Source organism: Alligator sinensis, unplaced genomic scaffold (genome assembly GCF_000455745.1).
Source record: "Alligator sinensis unplaced genomic scaffold, ASM45574v1 scaffold1049_1, whole genome shotgun sequence".
NCBI lineage: Eukaryota > Metazoa > Chordata > Crocodylia > Alligatoridae > Alligator > Alligator sinensis.
Genome location: NW_005842672.1, coordinates 372,214 through 394,167, shown reverse-complemented (window position 1 = coordinate 394,167; position 21,954 = coordinate 372,214). Strand labels below are relative to the sequence as shown.

The following is a 21,954-nucleotide window of genomic DNA, read 5'->3' as shown; positions in this document are numbered from 1 at the left end:
GGAATGAAAAACATCGTATGTATACTATACTGGATACCAGTAGCTGTCAATGACAAAGATTTTAAATGGGTTGCTAACAGTGTACGCTCACAAAATAATACTTACATTTAAAAAACAAATGCATGCCTTTGTTCAGCATGCATTGTAATGCTAATAAAGTAAAAACTAGGAGGCAATTCAGATTCCTGCTAGCAATAGTTAAGTCTTGTTTTGTGATCTTAATTCTGAGGCTAGGTACAGACATTCAAAAGGCCCAAGGCAGAATCAATCTAAGTTACGTGATTTTTGGTAAATGGCGTAGTTTAGATCTGTAGTGAACAGAACATACATTCGTCCTTTGATTGGGTGGGGGGGGGCAAATCTTAGATTGGATTCCGTCACTTTTAAACCAGTCTGTATGTGCTCAACTTTTGTTCTGTTATGTTTATAGACCCATTTTGTAAGCTGGACTTCTGTTCTGTTATGGATATAGACCAGTTTCTGATCACTTATACCGGTAAAAGTTTACTGTCTGTACCTGACCTGAAAGATCTAAGATTTAGCTGAAATACAAAATATGCACCCTTCAGAAACCTGATCTATTCAACTATCTGAAGTATTAGTACACCAGGGAGTTAATTTCTTATGGCTTTTCTGTAAAAAACAGCTCAGCTTGAACAAACACTGAATTCTCCACTGGTTTAAAATAATTTATAAAAATTATATAGCTTTTTATGATAATTATTTTCTGGAGTACTGTACATTATTTAAGGGGTGTTGGTTGTAGTGGTGTTGGTCTAAGGCATGGGTGGGCAAAATTCAGCCCGCCAACACTTTCATCCGGGCCGTGGAACCCCTCAACAAACTGCACCCTGCCCAGACTTTCCGTCCAGGAGGATGGGAGCAATGCGCCCACTGTACACACAGCCCCAAATATACCCTATTGCCTTTCTCTGACCCTTGTAGGAGGAAGGGCACAACCTGGCCAGCACGCAGCTTCTGTGTGCAGCTGCTGCTGCTGTAGCCCCCAGGGACCTGCTCTGTTCTCCTGCTGGCTCCGGGCAGCAGGTAGGAAAGTGGTGGGGGCTGAGCTGCAGCTGGGTGGTGGTGCAGAGCATGGGGCTGGTGGCAGTGCGAAGTGCCTGCCCAGGGGGCAGTGGCAGCACAGAGCTCGGCTGGGCAGTGTGTGGGTGTGAGGGAGGGTGGGGGTGTGTGGGGATCCCCCAAATTCCCTCTCACACTGTCCCCATGGTGCGCAGCCCCAGCAGGCAGGGACAGCAGCAGCAGCAGCAGCAGGCGGGGTGCTCAGAATGCAGGCGCCCAGCGAAACGTGGCTCCGGCCAACACTGCACATTGCAGCGAGGGGCACAGCCCCGCCCCCACTGGGCTGTCTGTATCTCTGGTGCTCCCTGCCACTCGCGTGCAGCCTCTGCACTCCCTGGGCAAGGGAAGGAAGCCCTGTGTGCTGGAGGCGGCTGCCTTCCCTGCTCCCCAGGGGTGGTTCAGTGCAGCCCCAGTGGGGAAGGCAGCCAGCTCCTGTGTGCAGGGCTTCCCTCCTGTGCCCAGGGAGTGCAGGGGTTGTGTGTAAGTGGCAGGGAGTGCTGGCGATACAGACAGGCTGGGTGAGGCTGTACCCCTTGCTGCGATGTGCAGTCCTGACCAGAGCTGTGCTCTGCTGGGTGCCTGTGTCCTGAGTGCCCTGCCTGCTGCTGCTGCATTATGGGAGTTCAGGGGGGGTCCCCACACCCACCCCACCTTCCCTCACACCCCACAAACCCCACACCCACACTCTGCCCCCACAACCCACCACATATACACCCCCAACATATCCTATGCCACTGCTACATACAGTCAGCCACACTCCTTACATCCCCCCACACCCTATCATGCAGAAACCCGGCACCCCACCATTCACACACTCACACTAGCTCCACCACACACAGCCATACCCCACCACACACACACCACCATACACACCCACACTCCATCATACATATACACATACCCCCACACCCCACCATACACCCCCCGACAATATACAAGACTAAGAATTTATTTTGAGTTATTATGCAATCACCTCTGTATACAGTATGCAAACACGAATCAGGACAAAAATATTTTTTGTAATAAAATTAAAATATGTTACAGTAGGTGTTAGACTTTTAGTGTAGGATTTGGTTTTTTTCCTGGTTCTAAGATGGCAACCCCCTCCCCTCCCAAAAGGAGTATTTCTGAGGGGGAGGGAGGGAGGGGACAAGGGGAGGGATTTCTGGTGGCAAAGGTCAGGGGTTAGGGGTGGGACTTCCAGTCCCAAGATGGCGACAAGGGAGTGGGGCACCTATCAAGGGGCAGCGCTACCCATGCACCCCTTAACAGCTCGCTAAAACTTGTTCAGTGGCCCTCCACCCAAAATGATTGCCCACTCCTGGTCTAAGGACATAGGCAAGGTTCTTTGGCTAAATATCTTTTATTAGACCAACTTTTTGGGTGATATCTTTTATTAGACCAACTAAATACAGGTACTCCTCACTTAATGTTGTCCCAGTTAACGTTGTTTCATTATTATGTCACTGATCTATTAGAGAACATAGTCGTTTAAAGTCATGCAATGTTCAGTTATAACGTTGCTTGGCCACTGCCGGCTAGTAGGTAACTACTGTGATGTAACTGGATTTGCTCTACAATGTTTCGCTTAAAGTCGCATTTATCAAGAAGCTAACCACAACATTAAGTTAAGAGTAGCTGTAGTTGGAAATGTTTTTCGTTGCAAGCTTTTGGGTACAAACACCCTTCTGCCCAAAGAACCTTGTCTGTACATTATTTAAAACTTTCATATACATTACCTTTATGTTCAAATCCATAGTTCTTCTGTTGCTCTTCTAGTTGTTTAGTTTGTCTGCAAATGTGGCACCTAAAAGATGAAAAAAATGTTTGTATGTTTTTCTAACTAGTAAATTATTTATTACATATTTAGAAAATGTGAGATTTACCCCAAGCCAACAATCATAATTCCTTTTGGCTGAGAGAACAGATGCTAATCATTAAGATCTGACAAGTGTTGCAATAAAGTTTGTATCTTCAGTTTACACTAAACAGATCTGTGCAAGAAACAGCTGGCTCATAAAAGGGACACACACACTCTCTAAGGCAGTGGTTTTCAGTAGCACATGTGCACACATACACAGGTTGTCAGCCCTTTGAGACTTGAGGCACCCTTCAGAAAATACTAGTTCTTCATTTTCAGTCTTTTTTGACTACTGCAAAATAACAGAACAGATTTTCTGTTGTAAAGAACTCAGAAATTTCACAACTGTGGGTTTCTATTTGAAATCTCTAGGTTTATCTTGTGAATCATACTTATAAGCTTAACAGTGCTAACACAGTGTGGCACCCTTTTACACCTTTGAAAGGATCTCAAGGCATCCCAGGGTGCTCTAGCATTCTGGTTGAGAATCAGTGCACTAGTTTATTTTACTCAATTAAACTACCAAAAAATGACATTGAAATTGTTTGTTTTTGCCTAGGGAGCACAAACTGAAGTCATTCCATGAGATCTGTAATGAATACCTAGATTTCTAGAGTTCAGACAACATAACAGGGCTGCAAACATGCATGTATTCCCCCAACCCCCAGAACTAAGCATATCATTGTCCCATTCCTTCAGCTGGATTCACCCTGATGGAAATATGCACTCATATGGAACCTCCTTTATTTTATAACAATTCTGTGAAGAATCAGGATCTGTCCCTCTGACACTAACTGCAAAAACCTGGCTAATACTCATTCTGTTGGGAAAGCCAAATTAGCAGTAGTGCCAGGAGGCAGGAAGAGTTTGAACTTCATGTCAGAAAACTTTTCATTTGTGTCTGTTAGTTGGAAACTATCATTTAACTTTTACAAGGTTGTTTAATTGTTATAACTGATTTCATAACACTCTACTAGCTAAGTTTAAAAGATCCAAGTCTGTTACCTCAAAACCAGATTTATAAACCAATACAGAGATCAGCTGCTAGAAATGGACAGAGCCACAATAAACAAGAATGATTTATCATATAATATAATTAGGAGCATTAGTGCTAAACAGCATGGTCAGTCACACTCATTATTTAACTGTATGCTCATTGACAGAGACAGAACAATGTTGGAGCCCAATTATTAGAAAAGTTAGTGGACAAAATTAAATCAGCAAATAAATAAAATGACATCAGTGATTGTATTACAGGCCCAATCTGCTACTAATTATATATAGTGTGTGTTTTGTTATTTATTTCAGTGGGAGCAGAATATAGAATTTAGGTCCTAACCCTGTAAAGACTTAATCAAAAATCAATCTGCTGGCCTCCAAAGTCGTCTTGTAATACTTGAAAAGATGCTGAACTCCTATAAACAGAAACACACACAGGAGTAACATTATTTTCATACTCAAGACTTTGCAGTCCTGGAACCTTAGGGTATCTTCACAAGTGCTTGGGTGGGAGGAGTGGGGGGAGAAAGAGGGGGGAAGGTGTCTTCAATTAAGAGTGGCTCTCAGAAGCTGCTCCAATTAAAGCACCCACAGTATCTCATGTATTCAGCATCCTGTGCTTCAAAATGGTGGCTGGGGCACTTTAAACTAATGCTCATCAAATAAGCTTTAGTTAAAGTGCCCCTGCTGCCATTCTGAAGTGCATGGACGCTGAATACATCAGATGCCAAGGCTGCTGGGGTGTGCTAATTAGCATGCTCCAGCAGGCTTAATTAATTGACTCTGCTCCAACACACTGTACAGCAAAAGCTTTGTTATCCGGCACCCATGGGGAATGAGGGGTGCTGGATAACCAAATATGCTAGTTATCTGAGAGGCCTGAACAGGCGTCTTTGCCTGCTCGAGTCACTGCCTCTTCTGCCGCGTCAGGTGCACCGCTGCCCCTCCTGCCGTGTCGCAGCCCCTCCCGCTGTGTCAGTGTGCTGGGGGACTGGGAGGGGGTCCCGCACAGGCTGCTATGCCCCAGGCCGTGGGAGCTTGATAGTGCAGGCTGGTTTGCCCCAGGCTGTGGGGGCTCGGTGAAACCGGAAGTGCCATGGTGGGCACTTCCGGTTTCGCTTTTACCTAACAAGGCAGCATGCTGTTTAATAGAGCATGCTGGTTTGTAAGGTACCAGATAATGCAGCTTTTACTGTAAATACAGTGCATCGGAGCAGGTGTCCCCCACATCTACGGGCACCCTTAGACTATAAATGCAGGCTGCAATTGGCTAAGGACATCTATCATCTCAAAGCAGGAAAGGAAAAAAACATGGAAAAATCTAAAGTCTACAAGCTACAGGAATAATTAGTTATGGTGAAAATATGTCACTCTCTCTCTGCTGACAAGATGACTAATGTTACCAGATTAAAACAAAACAGTTAAGAAAAGCTGCTTCTTTAAAAAAAATCTTGTTTGGCTAAAAATGTCTAACAAATACAATTATTTCCTTGGTTAAAGCCATCAGACTTTTGAACCTGCCATTTGTTAGTGGTTACATAACATGTTCCCTTGAGCATCTCACTGTAATTGAGCACTATGTTTTTTTATTTTTTTTCATTTAATAAGGTGGAATACAATGTGTCAGACTGTCAATAGTTACATTTTTGTAATGCATGTAATAATAAAAGACACTAGCAAGCCAGTTCTGGGGTTGTTTCGTATATTTTTTTCCATCTACTGACCTAGTAAAATCAAGTATTTTATTTGATAACCAGTGAACTTCACTTCTTTTACAAACCTCATCTCTTCTTGAGCATGTTTTAGATGTTGAAAAAACAAAATTGCTCTTTTACAAAACTAAATATTGTATTGTGTGTCCCTTTTATTTGTTAAGTCATGCAGAAAATGAAAATGATTACTTTATCAAAGTTCAGTAACTTTCATTTCTGAGCCCTTGCAAACTGTGTCACGTATCCACAGATAAATATGAGCTTACCCTGTTCTACAGCTTTCTTTATCTCTTGGAGATCCCACTGTACCTTTTGCTGGTTGAAAAGAAACTGTTCCCTCATAGTATTGATGAGAGAGAAACGTCTTGAAACCTTAAAAAAAAAAAAAAGCATTCAATAGCTTTTAGTGATTTGAAGCTTGCATCCAACCCTTTGTTGCTTCTCTGTTTCCTTCTTTTGGAATTCCAAGAGAATAATTATTCTCCTCTCTCCACAGCTGTTTGCTATTCTGTATCTTTTAGACTAGGTGAGGGGTAAAATATGTTTCCCCTTCACTTGTCTTGTGTGTCTTTACTTGAATAATAAAAACCTAAGTGGAGGGTCTTAAAGCCAGCTACAGGATTTAGATAGAGAACTCACGTATTTCAGCTGGCCTGAATGGAGAGGTGTTAAAGCCACCCCTCCGCCATTATCAAGTTTCACAAGAGACAAGATTATCTTTAAGAAATCCAAAGTGTTTGGTGCTACCATAGGAAATGTACAGACTGTAACTTTTGAAAAGCTTCAAGGAAGTATGCTTAGGTAATCTATAATCTTCAGATTTTCTAAAAGATGATATAGCAATTGCACAAGTTACCTGAAAAGTCATATCTCATTGGACCCATCCACCGCTTCTTTTCGCTGTCTTTTAATATATCTCCATAAAAACCATAACCCAACAGTGATACCGAGTATTTCAGAAATGTGTTGTTGTGATGTATAGAGGAGACATCCAAAGGCTGACAGTCACCTATTAGGAACAGAAATTCCAAGTTTTACCAAAGTTTACACTGTTTCCAACTGCAAACTTAATATTAATTTTACACAGCAGACATTTTGTTTTCTGATAGCAACCTTATAATACATAAAACAGGAGAACCTTATAATACATAAAACAAGAGAAACATTTTTGAAGCCTAACTAATCCATATATCAAGGCTGTTCGACTAGCAGACATGTGAGCTGCATTTGGCCTGTGAGCGATTAGTATTTGGCCTGTGGGCTCCTGCCCAGCTGCCACAGCTCCTGTTTCTGCAGCAGTAGCCAGGGTCTTCAGGACAGTGCAGCATAGTTGGAGGTGGTGCCATAAGCTCGCTGCCCAGGCAGCAATGACAGTGTGGGTTTGGAGAGGAGGGTTTCCTGCATAGCAGTTGTAGGGAGATGGGGATAAAGGACTTGCCACAGAGGTGGGGAGGCTCCCACAGTAGCAGGGCAGTGGTGGAGAGGATGGGTTGCATGGCTCATACAGCAAAAGGGCTGCACATGGCAGGGGTACCAGGAGCACGTATAGCGTGCACCCTCTGTGACATGCAACCCTCAGTGTGTGGCCCACAACCAGCGTCTCATGTTGCCCCCAGCTGCTTTGAAATTGGACAGTCCTGTCATATATTTTTGAAAAAGAAAAAGAAGACAAAATAAGAACAATGGGGCAATGGAAAACACAGTAATAAATTGGTCACATGAAAGCAGACCAAAGCCATATCTTTACAAACTCAGCATCTTGTTGAACCCTACCATTTTGTAAGCTGTTCAAATTATTTTGATTTATATTTAATATTTATATTGTATCATGTCAGTCTTAAATATAAATGTATACATAATTTGATGGTAATGTAAGCGATTTTGTAGCCATGGTGGTCCATAAATTATGTGAGAGGCAAGGTGATATATTTTACTGGACCAACTCTGTAGTAGTGATAAAGCTAAATAAGTGTTCAATGGCAGACATTCTTTGTCAGGTCTGTCTCCTGAGAAAATGTATTTAGTAATTTGTTTATTTTGTAATTAATTTATCAATTCATTTACTGTTTTAGACAAAATATATAGATGTACTAATTTAGACAAAATATTATAGTATGTTGAGAGCACATTAGGTTCCTGATCCTTCAAAGATGTCCACTTCGCTTTACACACAATGAACAGCACCATTAATGTCAACATACGGCAGGACAAAATCTTAGAATTCCAATGTTTCAGCACTCAAAAAAGCAGAAAATACTAACATTAACATAGCCTGTAAAATTCAGTCCTTTATATTTAAACATTACACTGTACTCTTCAAGTCATAAATCATTTCTGAAATACAACAGAGGAAACAGTTACTTGCCCTACCACATCTGCAGTTCTTCAAGACATTGCAGTCAGCATGGATCTTACCATAGACTCTATGCAGCTAAAGTAGGAAGGAAGTAGCCTTGGGTAATGGCTACTTCCATTACCCTCTGAATATTCTGATGAACTCGATAGCAAGGTAGTGAAATGTGAGGCAAATACCTACCTACAATAATATGTAATGCTGATGTTTCTGGATCAATGATGCCCACTGTCGCATAGCATATACAATCTGTGGAACCTGTAAAATGAATACGTTTTTCATTTTCCATCTTTTAATAATGAAATAGTCCTTTTAATGGTGCAGATAAAAATGCTATATCTTATCACTTAATTTTATTCCCTTGTTTACCATGGACAAATACAATGATGTCAGAGCAGGGCCCTATAATCCAGTCCACTGTGCTGCCGGTGGGTCTTGGATTGGCCCTAAGTGCCACATGAAGCACATGCTGGCTCTGGTCCTGATACCATGAGCCACACATGGTATGTGTCCCAGTCTGGCCCCATTCGCTACATGCAGCGTGCATGCCACCTTCAGCCCCACGTTCCACACACAGTTGGGGCCTGCACTGCAGGCAGCTCCTGCACCAGACTGGCTCAGTATGCTGGATCCAGCCTGAAGGGCCAGATGAGTTTGATACCCCTGGACAGAGTAGAACCAAACAACACTAGGATATGAACATTTAATTAGGATGCTTAAAATCAGAACACTAATTTTGTCTGACAATAAACTTTACCCCCCCTGCACAAAGTCTAAGCACTTGCATTTTATACAATGTTGCAAGCAGGAACTGGGGAAGTGTAGTCAGATCTTTCCTCAAAGAAAAAATTTCAAGATTGCACCACAGGCTTTCCTACTCTATAGATACAGATGGGGGAAATGGTGACTCATTCACTGGCAGGCAATCTTGAAGGATGCACAGAGGTATTGCTTAGTCAGTCACAAATACATTAACTATAATTATTCATTGCAGTCAGCTTTGCTTAAATTCCTTATTTTTGTTTGAGGAGCAAGCAGACAGTTATTTACATAAAACGTGCAATAAAGCTAACATATTTGGGTTACTTATACTTGTACTCACATGATCAATCAGTTCTGTCTAGAACATTCCTTTGGTCTTATTAATCTTTTCTCTGAATAAAAATGCCTTTTCTTTTGCACCAACTGTTATGACAATGTAAAATTACTTCCTTACAGACAGTTTAACTAGTCAATAACTCTGCATCTGCATTGTAAAAATGTCTGCAACAAAGTGAAACACTAAAATCACAGTGGTATCAATTTAGCAGATATGCTGGAATATTAAAAAGATGTAGCTTTATTTATTAGGAAAATATCTTTGCTTGGAAGAGCAGTTTTAGATATATTTAACATTCCAAAATAGAACTGTTAAGAACAAAATTTTGCTCTATACAGATCAGAGAAAATTATTTTTATTCCACATACCTCTCTACAGGAGCTTGAAAAAGAGGGGAATTCTAGTATCATGCTAACATACAAAGATGAAAGTAGAACTGAATAGAAGAGTAAGTGCAAGACAGAAAATGACTCTAGTTTATTTTCAGTCTTCCAATTAATGTAATATAAAATGTATACATTTGATTTTTTTTTTCAATTTCAATCACCTAAGGGTTGAGCTGTAATACAGCAAACAAAGATCTAATTGAAAAAAGCAACATAACAGCATCCCTTAAATTTTCAGCAATTTAGCATACCTTTGTGTGTAACATATGGTTATTTAACAAACCCAAACAAGTACGTTTAGAATTAAAAGATACAACTGTAAAATAATAGAAAAGATCCATTAAATGAAATGGATATTAGATCTAGTGCTTCAAATGGATTGCAGGATTAATTTATAACCATAACTATGAATCAACACCCCAGATTAGATTATTAAAAATATATATTTTGATTTTCTGCCTATAGATTTTATGCTTTTAATTTGAGCAGGAAAATATCTAGAGCAAAACAGTGATTCAGAAGGCACTGGTACTTCTCATATACTAATTAACTCCATTAATGAGAAAATTAATGAGGAAATTGCCAGGAACACAGTGAGATCCAAAAAGTCCTGCTTCAGGTGCTTAAATCCAAAACTGCAGTTTTGAAAATCCCCAACTTCAGCGACTTGGACGAGGGAGTGAAGTGTACTCTGTCCAAGTTTGCGGATGACACAAAACTGTGGGGAGAAGTGGACGTGCCAGAGGGCAGGGAACAGCTGCAAGCAGACCTGGACAGGTTGGACAAGTGGGCAGAAAACAACAGAATGCAATTCAACAACGAGAAATGCAAAGTGCTGCACCTAGGGAGGAAAAATGTCCAGCACACCTACAGCCTAGGGAATGACTTGCTGGGTGGCACGGAAGTGGAAAAGGATCTTGGAGTCCTAGTGGACTCCAAGATGAACATGAGTCGGCAGTGAGACGAAGCCATCAGAAAAGCTAATGGCACTTTATCGTGCATCAGCAGATGCATGACGAATAGATCCAAAGAGGTGATCCTTCCCCTCTATTGGGCACTGGTCAGACCGCAGTTGGAGTACTGCGTGCAATTCTGGACGCTGCATTTCAAGAGGGATGTGGATAACCTGGAGAGGGTCCAGAGAAGGGCCACGCGTATGGTTAAGGGCTTGCAGGCCAAGCCCTACGAGGAGAGACTAAAGAACCTGGACCTTTTCAGCCTCCGCAACAGAAGGTTGAGAGGCGACCTTGTGGCTGCCTATAAGTTCATCATGGGGACACAGAAGGGAATTGGTGAGGTTTTATTCACCAAGGTGCCCCCGGGGGTTACAAGAAATAATGGCCACAAGCTAGCAGAGAGCAGATTTAGACTGGACATTAGGAAGAACTTCTTCACAAGGCATCTAGCTGGGGTCATCTGAACCCAGCACTCTTTCCTGCCTATGCAGTGGGTCGGACTCAATGACCTATTGAGGTCCCTTCCGACCCTAACATCTATGAATCTATGAATCTATGAAACTCACTTCCCACCAAACCCTGAAGCTGACTGAAATCCTGAGTTCATGAATACATTATTTGCTTCCCACCTGAAAGTTCTGTTTTTTCACATGTATAAGAGCATCTCAGTTTGAACGGGACTCAACAGCGTTTTGTCTCTACTGAAGTACAAGCTTGACTGTAATCCCAAAGAAATACCCTTTCCTCTGCTCGAGGTCCCCTGATGGATTTGATGTGGTAGGCATTCTCTAAGGCATTTATTCAGGATAAGGAATCACACAAAATGCATGGATAACTAAAATTTCTTTCAAAATGCACACAGAGGACAAGATGGTTGTGGCGTCCATTTATATAATGGTCTAGTGACTAAAGCACTTGCCCAAGACATGGGAGACTCAAATTCAGTTTCCTTCTGTGCTCTGAGGAATTAAAATCCATATCTTCTAAGGGCATGCTCCAATCATTAAGCTACTAACTAGGTTGGATGGCAGCACTTTCCATCCCTTCCTGTTGTAGCAATGCCGTTGTCCAACAAAGAATACAAGATCTGCTGAGATAAAAAGCAAGTGAGAGAATGACTCTGTAGTCTACTGGTTAGGAAATTTATCTGGGAGTTTGTCTTGCAGGACTGGACTAACTCACCAGAACTGAGAACTTCCACCTCTCAGGTTAGTCACTGTCCTTCTGACACAATTAATTTTGAACTCTTGGCTTCTTGGTGTCCACAGGAAAGTTGGAAACTACCCACAACAACCTAGAGAAGTGGTTTTGAACCTTCCTGGATTCGAGGCACCCGCTGGATAATGCCAGCTCTTAGCTTTTGTTTTTTGACTATGGAAAAGTAGTAAGAGCAATTCTTTTGTTGCGAAGAGCTCACAAGAAGCACAATAGGTCAGAATGTTTTTGACAGTTTTGATTCCCATCTGAAATCTCTGGATTTATTTTGTGAGTTGTATTGGTATTTGCACACCTAAGAGTGCTAATATTGTGTAGCACCCATGACACCCTTTAACAGATCTTGTTGTACTGCAGTTAAGAATCACTGGTGTAAAGTCTGCTGATTAGGCAATCTTCTCAGAGACGGGTTTGAATTTCAGAGTCTCCCACTTCTTGACCAAGTGCTGTAATTACTAGGCTAGCTTATAAAAGGAGGTGCCATTAGCACTATATCCTCATCCAGTCATATTTTAAGACTCTACCATCCTCAACTCTTGTACAGAAAGCTTGCAAGTGCCATTTTCAGAGCTGGGGATCCCAAGTGTTCAGATGTGCCTCCCATGCAACCCCAAGCTGGAGATCTAGGCTCCAAAGGGAGGGACTCAGGATCTGCCGCTATGCTCATCATGACCTACTGCCAGCTCTAGGCAGCTCCCTGCTCAGCATCCTGGGGTTTTTACATTCCATTCTGTGCTTAGGCACTTACCTCACCAGACATTACATAAGAAGCCTACATGCCTAATAGGTGGCTCTGGATTAACACTGAGGGGACTGAGCATCTAAAAGTAGGTGTCCAAATACTTAAGGCCATTCTTACTATACCTAATACACCTATGTTAGGTGTTCCTTCAAGCTTTACTCTAGCAATTTGAAGAATTCCTATCCCCCGCCCCCCATTTAGTCCACCTGCCTACTTTCAGATATACCACAAGCATCCTGGATTGTAAACACCAGTTATGCACAGAATGCTCAACTTGCATGCCCACTTTACATGATAAGAAATAGGTGGAGAAATGTATTGACTTCAATCTAGTGCTTGTGTTTTCTTTTCAGTTCCTTTCACTTTAGAAGTACAGCATTGTTGAACAAGAAAAGCCATTCTCTGTATGGCATAGTCCCTGTTATCTTCCCTACCAAAGACTGGAAGAAAGTTCCACACCCTGTTGAACATTTAGTAGAAGCCAGCTACAAGACTTGGAAAACTGAGGTTTGTACCACAACAGCATAATTTTACATAATTTAAGGCATTTGTTTAAAAATAAAAATCAATAGGGCATGTGTTAGATTAAACTGGTTTACTGACAGATCTCAGAAACCTAGTTAATGAGGAGAAACCACAGAGCCAGGCTGTTCTTAAGGTGTTTGCCTAGGTATCTTCTCTTGGTCCAAAGCTATTTAATCCACATAATTAAATCTTTGCTGCTAACTGGTTTTCAGGTGATGAATATTGCTAGGATAGTAGGTATGAGGACATGTTACTGTTAGGAGTAATATGAATGGCCTAGCTCAAATGTTACATTCCCACCGTGTTTTAATACAGCCAAATGCGGTGCAATCCATTGTGGAACCAAGAATGTAGGTTGTACCCAGTTGTTTTGGTAAGCAGTAGCTTAGGAGAAGCAGGGATCCCTACAGGGTTATAGGGTTGGAAGGGATATAAAGGACCATCTGACCGAAGTCCCTCCATGAAGGCTCTTCCTAAATTATCTGTATCCAATGCTTTTTGCTTGAAAGCCTCCAATGAAGGAGACCCACAACTTCCCTGTAGACATGCAGGGAGGCTGCTCTGATGCACTGTAATTACAGCATGTCAAAACAGACTCAGTTAATTGAGTCTGCTGGAGAATGCTAATTAGTGCACTCCAGCAGCCTCCACGTTTCATGCATCAGCATCCCCATGCTTCCAAATGGTAGCGGGGGCGCTTTAACTAAAGCTCTTGGAGTTGCTCAAATGAAAATGCCCCCTCTTCAATCCCCAAGCATGTGTAAACATGCCCTGTATTCCACTACCACACTGTTTTAATAGTAAGGAAGTTCCAATACTTAATCTAAATCATCTCTGCTATAATTAGAAGCCTTTGTTCTGCCTCCTGCAGCAAAGAACAGTTATAAACTACCTCAGTCCAATGCTGTGGCAAAAAGAAAGAGAGAAGTATGGAAGAAGGAATTACACTAGAAACAAGAAAGGGATCTTGCCACTGTTACAGTAATAGTATTACTACAATGAAAAGACAGCAACCAGATCTGATGCCCTTATTTCCAGGGCATGGAAATAATACAGTTGAGAGGAACATCACACAATGATCCAGGGGCTTAAAAGCAAGCTTTACTACCAGACCCAAAGAGCTCAACTTATGAAGCTTATCTAGAAGAGGTCACTTGGCTACTGCATATAGGTACATAAAATTCTTTTTTCCATATCCAAGACCTTTAATCTTGCTAAAAAAGAGCAAAAAGATAGAAGCTGAAGTCAGAGAAATCTAACCTCAGCCAGTTACCTGCCAGGATCCTGAAGGACTTTAAGCATTAGGTTTAAAAAAAAAAAGAAATAAAATAAATAGCTAGATGTTTTGTTTGTTTTTTTGCCTTCCTTTTAAGTATCTGAGCTTGGTCACAGCAAAAAGGTAGGATGATAGCTATGTGAACTAAAGCTTTAAGGTGACACAGCAAGTCACTTTTCTAGATGCGTGGCGGATGAGTCTTGCCCCATGCTCAGATTCATTGGAAGTACATTTTTCTCAAGGATAAGCAAGGATCACCCACCTACCACAAAAATCATATGAACATGTCTTCCCTGAGCAACTTTCTGTCATTGCAGGTACCATAGACTGTGGTGGCACTTTGCTCTCTCCTATTCTTTTCCTGAGTCAATTAGTTTAGCCTGAGGACTGAAATACTTTAGTGTAAAGTTTTTAGACTTATGGAAATTTGTAGGTGATACTTAATGGCATATATCATATGATATACAGAAAGTTGGACAAGACTATCTGAGATTCCCATCTGGCCTTAAAAATTATGAAAAATACTACTGCTCTCTGGATACAGCTCTACTTTGGGGGGGAGGGGGAAATCACACCACATTCGTTTTTCTTCAAGCCTGCTGGATGACACTTAAGAGAAAGTAATCTTATTGTCCAAAACAGACTGCAGAGGAGTAAGAATGGATCAAAGTAAAAACCTTTTGTCAAGCTGTTACTATTTTACAGTGAACTAGACTTAGAGTGTTGTGATAGACAAGCACATATTGATTCATGGGGTCAGATTTGTAGGACAACTGCAGTTAATTAATATGGAAATTCAGCCGCCAGGGCAGCAGTCTGAATAGTAGGCTTTATTCATGCTAGTAAATGCAAAAGTTTGTATATTGATTTATTCCTTAAATAATGAAGTATAATTGGTGATCTTTTAACCAAAGGACATATCAAAGAAATATGCTAGTTGTGAAAACAATTGAGCAAGTGGTCAGATGTCAACATATGCTTATTCACTAATTATATAAAATTGTTCACTGTTCATAATATATTACTGATTAACATTTTAAACAGCAGTTTTGATTTTTAATGGTGTTTAAAAACATAATTTCCTTAAAAGCCATGTGGGTTAAAAGTATTTGATGTCTAAGATCCTTTTACTAGCCATGTAATGGACAGGTATAATAAATACAAAAATGGTGCAAACATGCAAAGGAAGTTTTTGGGAGAAAAGCTTCCCATAAGAACAGAGTTAATTAAGTACAAATTTTCAGCTAAAATAGTTTCCTTCTACAACTCATATTTTCTAGTCCTAAATCATTTCAGCATCAACTGAAGCCAATTCTGAATTCCCCGAGACAACTTCTATTATTAGTAAATGCACGTGTAGACACGCCCAGTTATGCTGGCTTAAATTGACTGTGCAGGAAGTGGAAATAGGCCAGTGTCTACATGTGCAGGTGTTAAAGCACATTAACACTGTGTGGAATGACTTAGGACTCAAGTTAGTCCCAAATCAGTACACATACACAGTGTAACTGCGCAGTAAGGAGTCTACATGTGCATTACTGTGCAGTAACTAATCAGGTGTAAACTTGATACCTGCATGATGCAGGTATCAAATTTATGCTCAAGTCAGTGTAAGTCACCATATTTACTGTGCAGTACAGGCGTGCATGTGCAGACGTGCGCCTGTACTGTGGAGTCATTTTTGTTACTGTGCAGTAAATGCACACATGTAGATGTGCCCACTGGGAAGCCTGGACAAAATTTGGTACCTTTTAATAGTGTTTTCATTCTGTCCCAAAACAGGATGGAACATACATTACTTCAGTATGTTAATTCTCATTTGAAGCATTTGCAATACATAACTTAAATCTTGTATCATGCCAGACAAAGTATTTGAAAATCCAAAAACAGCTAACAGTCTCTCCATAGCTGCCCCTAAGATACATAAAGAGGCAGAAAATGTGTTGTAACCAAATGGAGAACTGTTCAGTATGAAAGTAAATATTATTGTCTGTATGTCAGAGAAGTCCGAGTGGTGTTGTAGCCATATTGGTCCATAAATGTGAGAAAAATAAGGCTTTTTGGTGATATCTTTGACTGTACCAACCATATGATTGGGAGAGATGTTCATGTCAGAAAGCTTGGGAGAGCATATAACATCTTTCCCAACCATACAGTTGTTCCAATTAAAGACTTTCAAAAATCCTTGCTTCTTTCGAAGAAGTTAACAGCTATGTTATGCTCCCTGGTGGGTGAGCTACAGAAACTCTAATCAGGTAAAGTACCACTGTCAGTGGCTTCACCAAGGGCTGTAGAGAATTCTAGCAACCTTTCCAAAAGTTTGACAGGATGTATCTGGCATCTGGCTTTCAGCATGCAGGAGCACCTCAAAATGAGAGGTGAAAGATTTGTACATCAAATTGATTAGTTAAAACATGAGGGAGGTAGATATAGTCTGCATCTATTTCCTTCCTTTGCTTTGGGGGTGGGGAGGAAAGGAGAAGCTAAGAAGTAACTTTACACTTAAAAAACCCAACACACACTTTCTCAAATGTATGCAAGAAAGTATGTTCATTTTAGGATATTCTTCAGAAGATATTAAAACAAACAAACAAACAACCCTTAGGTTTAAACATGTTAATTAAATTTTTTCCAGAATCACTATCCAGAGACAAAATTAAAAATCTCTAAAACTATGTTATGCAATTATCAGCATGAATTACAGCCTTACAAGTAATACATGACTAGTGTATGCAATATATATTCATACAGCAGATCACTTGGACTATACAGGAGACAACAAAGAAAGCAACAGCTCTTTCATCTATGACAAACAGACTATAAAGGATATAGCACAAGGAAGTGATCCAAGACATTAAGTACTGTTTGATGTAAGTCAAGATATTTTTACAGACACTAACCTAAAATGGTGATAAATCAATCCATTTATATCAGGAAGGTAAAGGGCTAATCAACTTCTTTCTAAAGTCTTACTTCCTCCACTTTTGAAAGAGGCACAACTGTAGTGTTAAATGGCAGTTAACCATACCTTGTTTAGGTAGATTAGCATTTTCAAAGCTGGAAACTTAAGCAGAAAAATACCTGATTCAATTCAATAGAAAGTTTCCCTAACCAAAAAAAGAAAGGAAGGGGAACTATATATATATTCATCTAATTGAGAAACGTATTGTCAATGTACAATAAATAAGAATTTCAGAGATTTTACTTTTAAATGGCACCAAGTGATCTGTCTCTTATAACCATTCTTTAATTCTGTTGCATAACTGATCAGCCCAACAAGTCAGTCTTGTCCCTTCCCTGGACATTTGTTCCCACCTCCTGCCATGTTAATGCTATCCCTACTCATTACTAATACTGACTCCTGTACTAAAGCCAAAGTATCAGATCACTCTTTTGAGGGGACCCTTTGGGATCTTTACTTTTTTTGCCTTCTGGGTCATTAACCTTCAAGCACCACAGAAAGCAACCCTTTCAGATAACATTTGTTGGTGAAACTAGTTTGTTACTTAGGGACTGAACTCCAAGGGAATAATTCTGATCGATACCAGTCACTGGCAAAAAGGCCCGAGAAGGTGACTGCAATAGGGAACTAGTACTGACTAGTGTTTTAAAGGCATACAGGAGAGTTAACGGAGGGTGTTTAACTACAAAACAAAGACAAAGTGCATTTGTGTCTGGAACCTGTAGACTTATACATCAGTGGTCTGGACTGTGATAGAAATTGCAAGAAAGGAGGTGTGAGTACTGCACAAATTCACTGTTTGCATGGAGTTTACAAATGATGAATTCAAATAAAGTACTACCTTTCCACTTCATGTTGTGTGGCGGGGGTCAGCAACCCATGGCTGTTTAGCCATGTCTTCCACATTTGGAAACTGGGGGCTCTCCCTATACCACACTGCAGTCAACTCCCTGGGGCTCTGTCAGAGGGGAGCTCTGCCTGTGCCCTGCTGTGGCCAAGCAGCATAGACTCTAGTGAGGAGAGAGGGACCTTTTTCCATGAGCACGGCACCTGAGTAGTAGAGAGTTGTGGCAGTGGCTTGAACTTAAAGCCACCCACCTCCCCCGTCACTAGAAGACATTGCCAACCCTTGTCACAGGGAGTTTCGCATCAGAACAAAGTATTTAGTAGATGTGCTTCTAATCAACAGACTTTATTCCCTGGTGCTTCCAGATATATTGATGTGTTAGTATGGGTTTGTATCTCTCTCATTTGGCAGTGTTTTGGTGCTTGCCAGCACATTAAAGCAAGAGAGCACCTCCTAGGTGCTCTAGTAGCAAAAACATTAGCATACTTAAATGTTGATTTCTCTTGATAAAAACCACTTGCAAAAAAGAATGTAGTGTCACACTAGGTATACTGTGACACTAAACTTCTGTGGGCATCTTCATAGAGTATTACTATTCATACTGTTTAAGAGGTAGGCTTTGCTACAAAAAGCTAATAAAGGAATAAAATAAACTTAAAGTTAACCCTTTTGCAATCTTACCAGCAGGGATTATGCCAATCCTTATACTGCATTGGGCTAGCGGCGTTTTGGGATTATTTTGATCTATGCCAGAATCCTTCTGTATTCTTCCAATTAGACCATGCATCACTTCACTGAACATGCCGTCCCCACCAACACAAACAATACTGCCAGAAAACACAAATTAGAGTGCATGCTAACAATCAATAAACAACACATTTAATGCTTTATTTAGAGCACATATAAACTTGTCAGAGAAAGTCACTTTTGTTTTCCTTAGCCTTTATTAGTCATAAATGTGGCCACAGTCAACTCAAAATACTCAATTTAAAACACACAAAACAAAAAGCTACATTTTCAGGAAACAAACAGGCCCTGTCTCTTTCAACTAGCTTTTCAATTGTATTCCCCTCTTTTTAAAGTTGTATTTCTGTCCCCTGGTGGTATGAAAACACAGGCAAACATCAGTAGAAACTAACAATACAAGCAAAACACTGAAACAGGACTGTACACAGAATTGCCTAATGTACTATACGAACAAACCAGAAATAAGTTTCTCTTTTTAAACTTACCTTTTTAAAATCTTGTAAATTAACATGTAGCTGCAGACAGAATGGTAATATTTAGGTTGACAGTGATCATTTAATATAGATATTACATACAATGGCCTCCAAAGCAAAAAGTCATATGCTTGCTTATGGCTTCCGATTGTGGCTGAACCTTGATTTTGTTTTTTAATTTCTTTTGAATTTATTTCATAGGCATAATGCCACTTTTGCATGTTTGGCAATCTGTACAAAACAGACATGAATGGAGAATAGGCACTGTACAGGGCAGATCAGAATAAAATTCTTTCTATCATTCAGTATACACAAGCCATTGTTCTGCTACGCTATATTTCATGTTATTTGTTGATTCATACATTTTACATTCTGTCATTATCATTGTACTGCTTCATTTGCAACCTGATCCAACTCTTGGAATAGAGCAGAGAAACTGAGTCATGCTGTAGACAAGTAACATTTATCCCATAAGAAACCTCTTTTGTTCCTAAACAGGGGGTCAGTCCTACAGAGCAAAACAATGCTTGCTGTATATATAGGTCAAACAGCTTGTTTTTAAAAAGCAAGAGATAAATTCTTAAAGCTGAGCTTTATTATGCGTCACTAACTCCCTTAAAAGATATTCTATTGCCAGTTAAATGCTTAAGTAATTCCTGTTTTGATTTAAAATCTGATCCCTGACATGGTGGATGGAAGGAATGGGTTTAGAATCAAAGCCAAAATTACTCAGCTCTTCAACAGCAGGTACAGAGTCAGCACTACATAAATGTTCTCTTCCAAAAGGTTAATCCTCACGGCCAGTTACGGTATCTAAGAGCTGAAATTCATCTCAACGGTATTATTTTGACTCAAACTGGTCAGAAAGCCAATGTAGGAAGCACTGAGTTTTAAGTGAAGTTTCCTCACTAGGGTTGCTACTACTTTTAAATGTTCCATGAACTGGCATCTCACGGCACTGTACATTTTGTAGATATTTCAGCAGGTCAAGGAGAATGCTGTTCAGTAGTACAGATGTGACAAATACAGGACGCAGGTAGAGGGGAAGGGTTTTCCAAAAGGGAAAGTTGTGAAGTAGATGAAGATCTATAGCAGCTACATATGTAGTGGGCATGTGGGTGGAACAAATGGATGTTGTGTAATGGATATAAAACATCATTGTATGCTGACAGGCACTGATAGTTCATTTCAGCATTATGATGGATGAGGACCTCCTCAGTGAGCCAGGCAGTGAAGAGAAAGTTACTCCTGTATTACTTTGGTGGATTATATGACTATACTGGTCTTATGGAATAAGGGTAGTGGAAAGAACAAACAGGAATTTCATACAGTTCATTTAGATAACCATCCTCAAGCATGTACCTGGAAGATTATGGGGAAAGCTTCAAGCACCCTGTATCCTGCCTCCAACCTGCAAGCCTTGTTTTTCCAAATCTGGGAGACAGGAGTTCAAAACAAATACTAAACATTCAGTTACCAGTCTTTCTTCTCAAAAATGCTCTTATTGGAAACTACCTAAGGAGAGAAAACAAAGACACTCCACAGATGTAGTCTAAATAAGTGGGAGCTTCCCAGACAGAGGGAATAATACGACTTGGCAAGATCAGGATTGGATATGCACTGTTTTACTGCTTTAAAGCTAGTTTTCACTCCGATTCCTGCTTCACAGTGCTCCAGTTGTATTACTGTTCAGGTAGCTGATGGACTTAATTGACTTAATGGATCATTGTTCCTCACTCTACGGATGTTATCTATTGTCTCTCCTTTTTAATGGTCTAGATGTTCTGCCAGCCAAGCTAACCTCCTTTAGAGCAATTCTGCCATCTTCTAGCTGCTCCTGGTCTTTCTATTTCACACCCTCTTTAGCACAAACTCTTTTCAAAATCATATATCCACCCATCAAGACCAGCCTTTAGCTTTAGTTATTCAAGAAAAAGAGAGTGAATCAGGCGAAGAGTGGGCTCTGTCCCTGCTCTCTGCAATCATAACACTGGAAAACAAATTTTCTTCATTCTACCTCTCAAAAAATAAGGTACATATTCTATTTGGGGGTGTGTTATATGCAAGAAAATATGGTACATATTTTTCATTCCATCCAGGAAGAGCACATACCAACTGCTGAAACTTCCTTAGCCTGACGAAGGGTTTTTGAACTTGAAAGCTTGCTTAATAACTATTTTCCAACTATTTGGGTTGGGCTAACAAAAGATATCAAATTCACCCAAGGAACCTTGTCTGCCTATGTCCTTAGACCAACACAGCTACAACCTACACCCCTGGTACATATTATGTATTTACTGAATTACTGCAAGACATTGAGGAAAAAACACTATCCCCCTACACGCACATGGTTCAGGCTTTGGTCTGAGCTATAACAAATAAGTTTCACTTAAAATGTAGTCCTGTATCACATTTGAAAGTTTTAAAGCTATTTAGCAATTACAGAGACAGATATCCCTCTGTAGACTTTCTGGGTGCCAACGATGGGGGGAGGGGGAAGGAAGGGGAGGAAAAATACAGTGCTTTACTAGAAGAGGAAGCACATCAGTTTGACCCAGCTTGCCCAACATCTGTATAGATTGCACGCTGCAGCAGGGCTTTTTGACACTTTTATCTAATACCCTATATAAAATTAGCTATTAGATAAAAGTGCCAAAAAGCCCTGGTAAAGTGTGAGATCTATACAGATATTGGGTGAGCTGGGTCAAACTGATGTGA

General features: G+C 40.5%; 1 protein-coding gene across 4 annotated transcripts in view; it reads right to left on the bottom strand.

Moving 5' to 3' along the window:
* CERK (ceramide kinase) overlaps positions 1 to 21,954 on the bottom strand; it is a 64,743-nt gene that overhangs the window by 12,458 nt on the left and 30,331 nt on the right. For all 4 annotated transcript variants that reach the window (XM_025215775.1, XM_025215774.1, XM_025215772.1 and 1 more), the window contains 5 exons: positions 18,698 to 18,843; positions 8,192 to 8,266; positions 6,512 to 6,664; positions 5,922 to 6,027; positions 2,823 to 2,890 (listed from right to left, as the gene is read on the bottom strand). In XM_025215775.1, the coding sequence (XP_025071560.1) occupies positions 2,823 to 2,890; positions 5,922 to 6,027; positions 6,512 to 6,664; positions 8,192 to 8,266; positions 18,698 to 18,843 (548 nt within the window). The remainder of the gene's footprint in view (positions 1 to 2,822; positions 2,891 to 5,921; positions 6,028 to 6,511; positions 6,665 to 8,191; positions 8,267 to 18,697; positions 18,844 to 21,954) is intronic.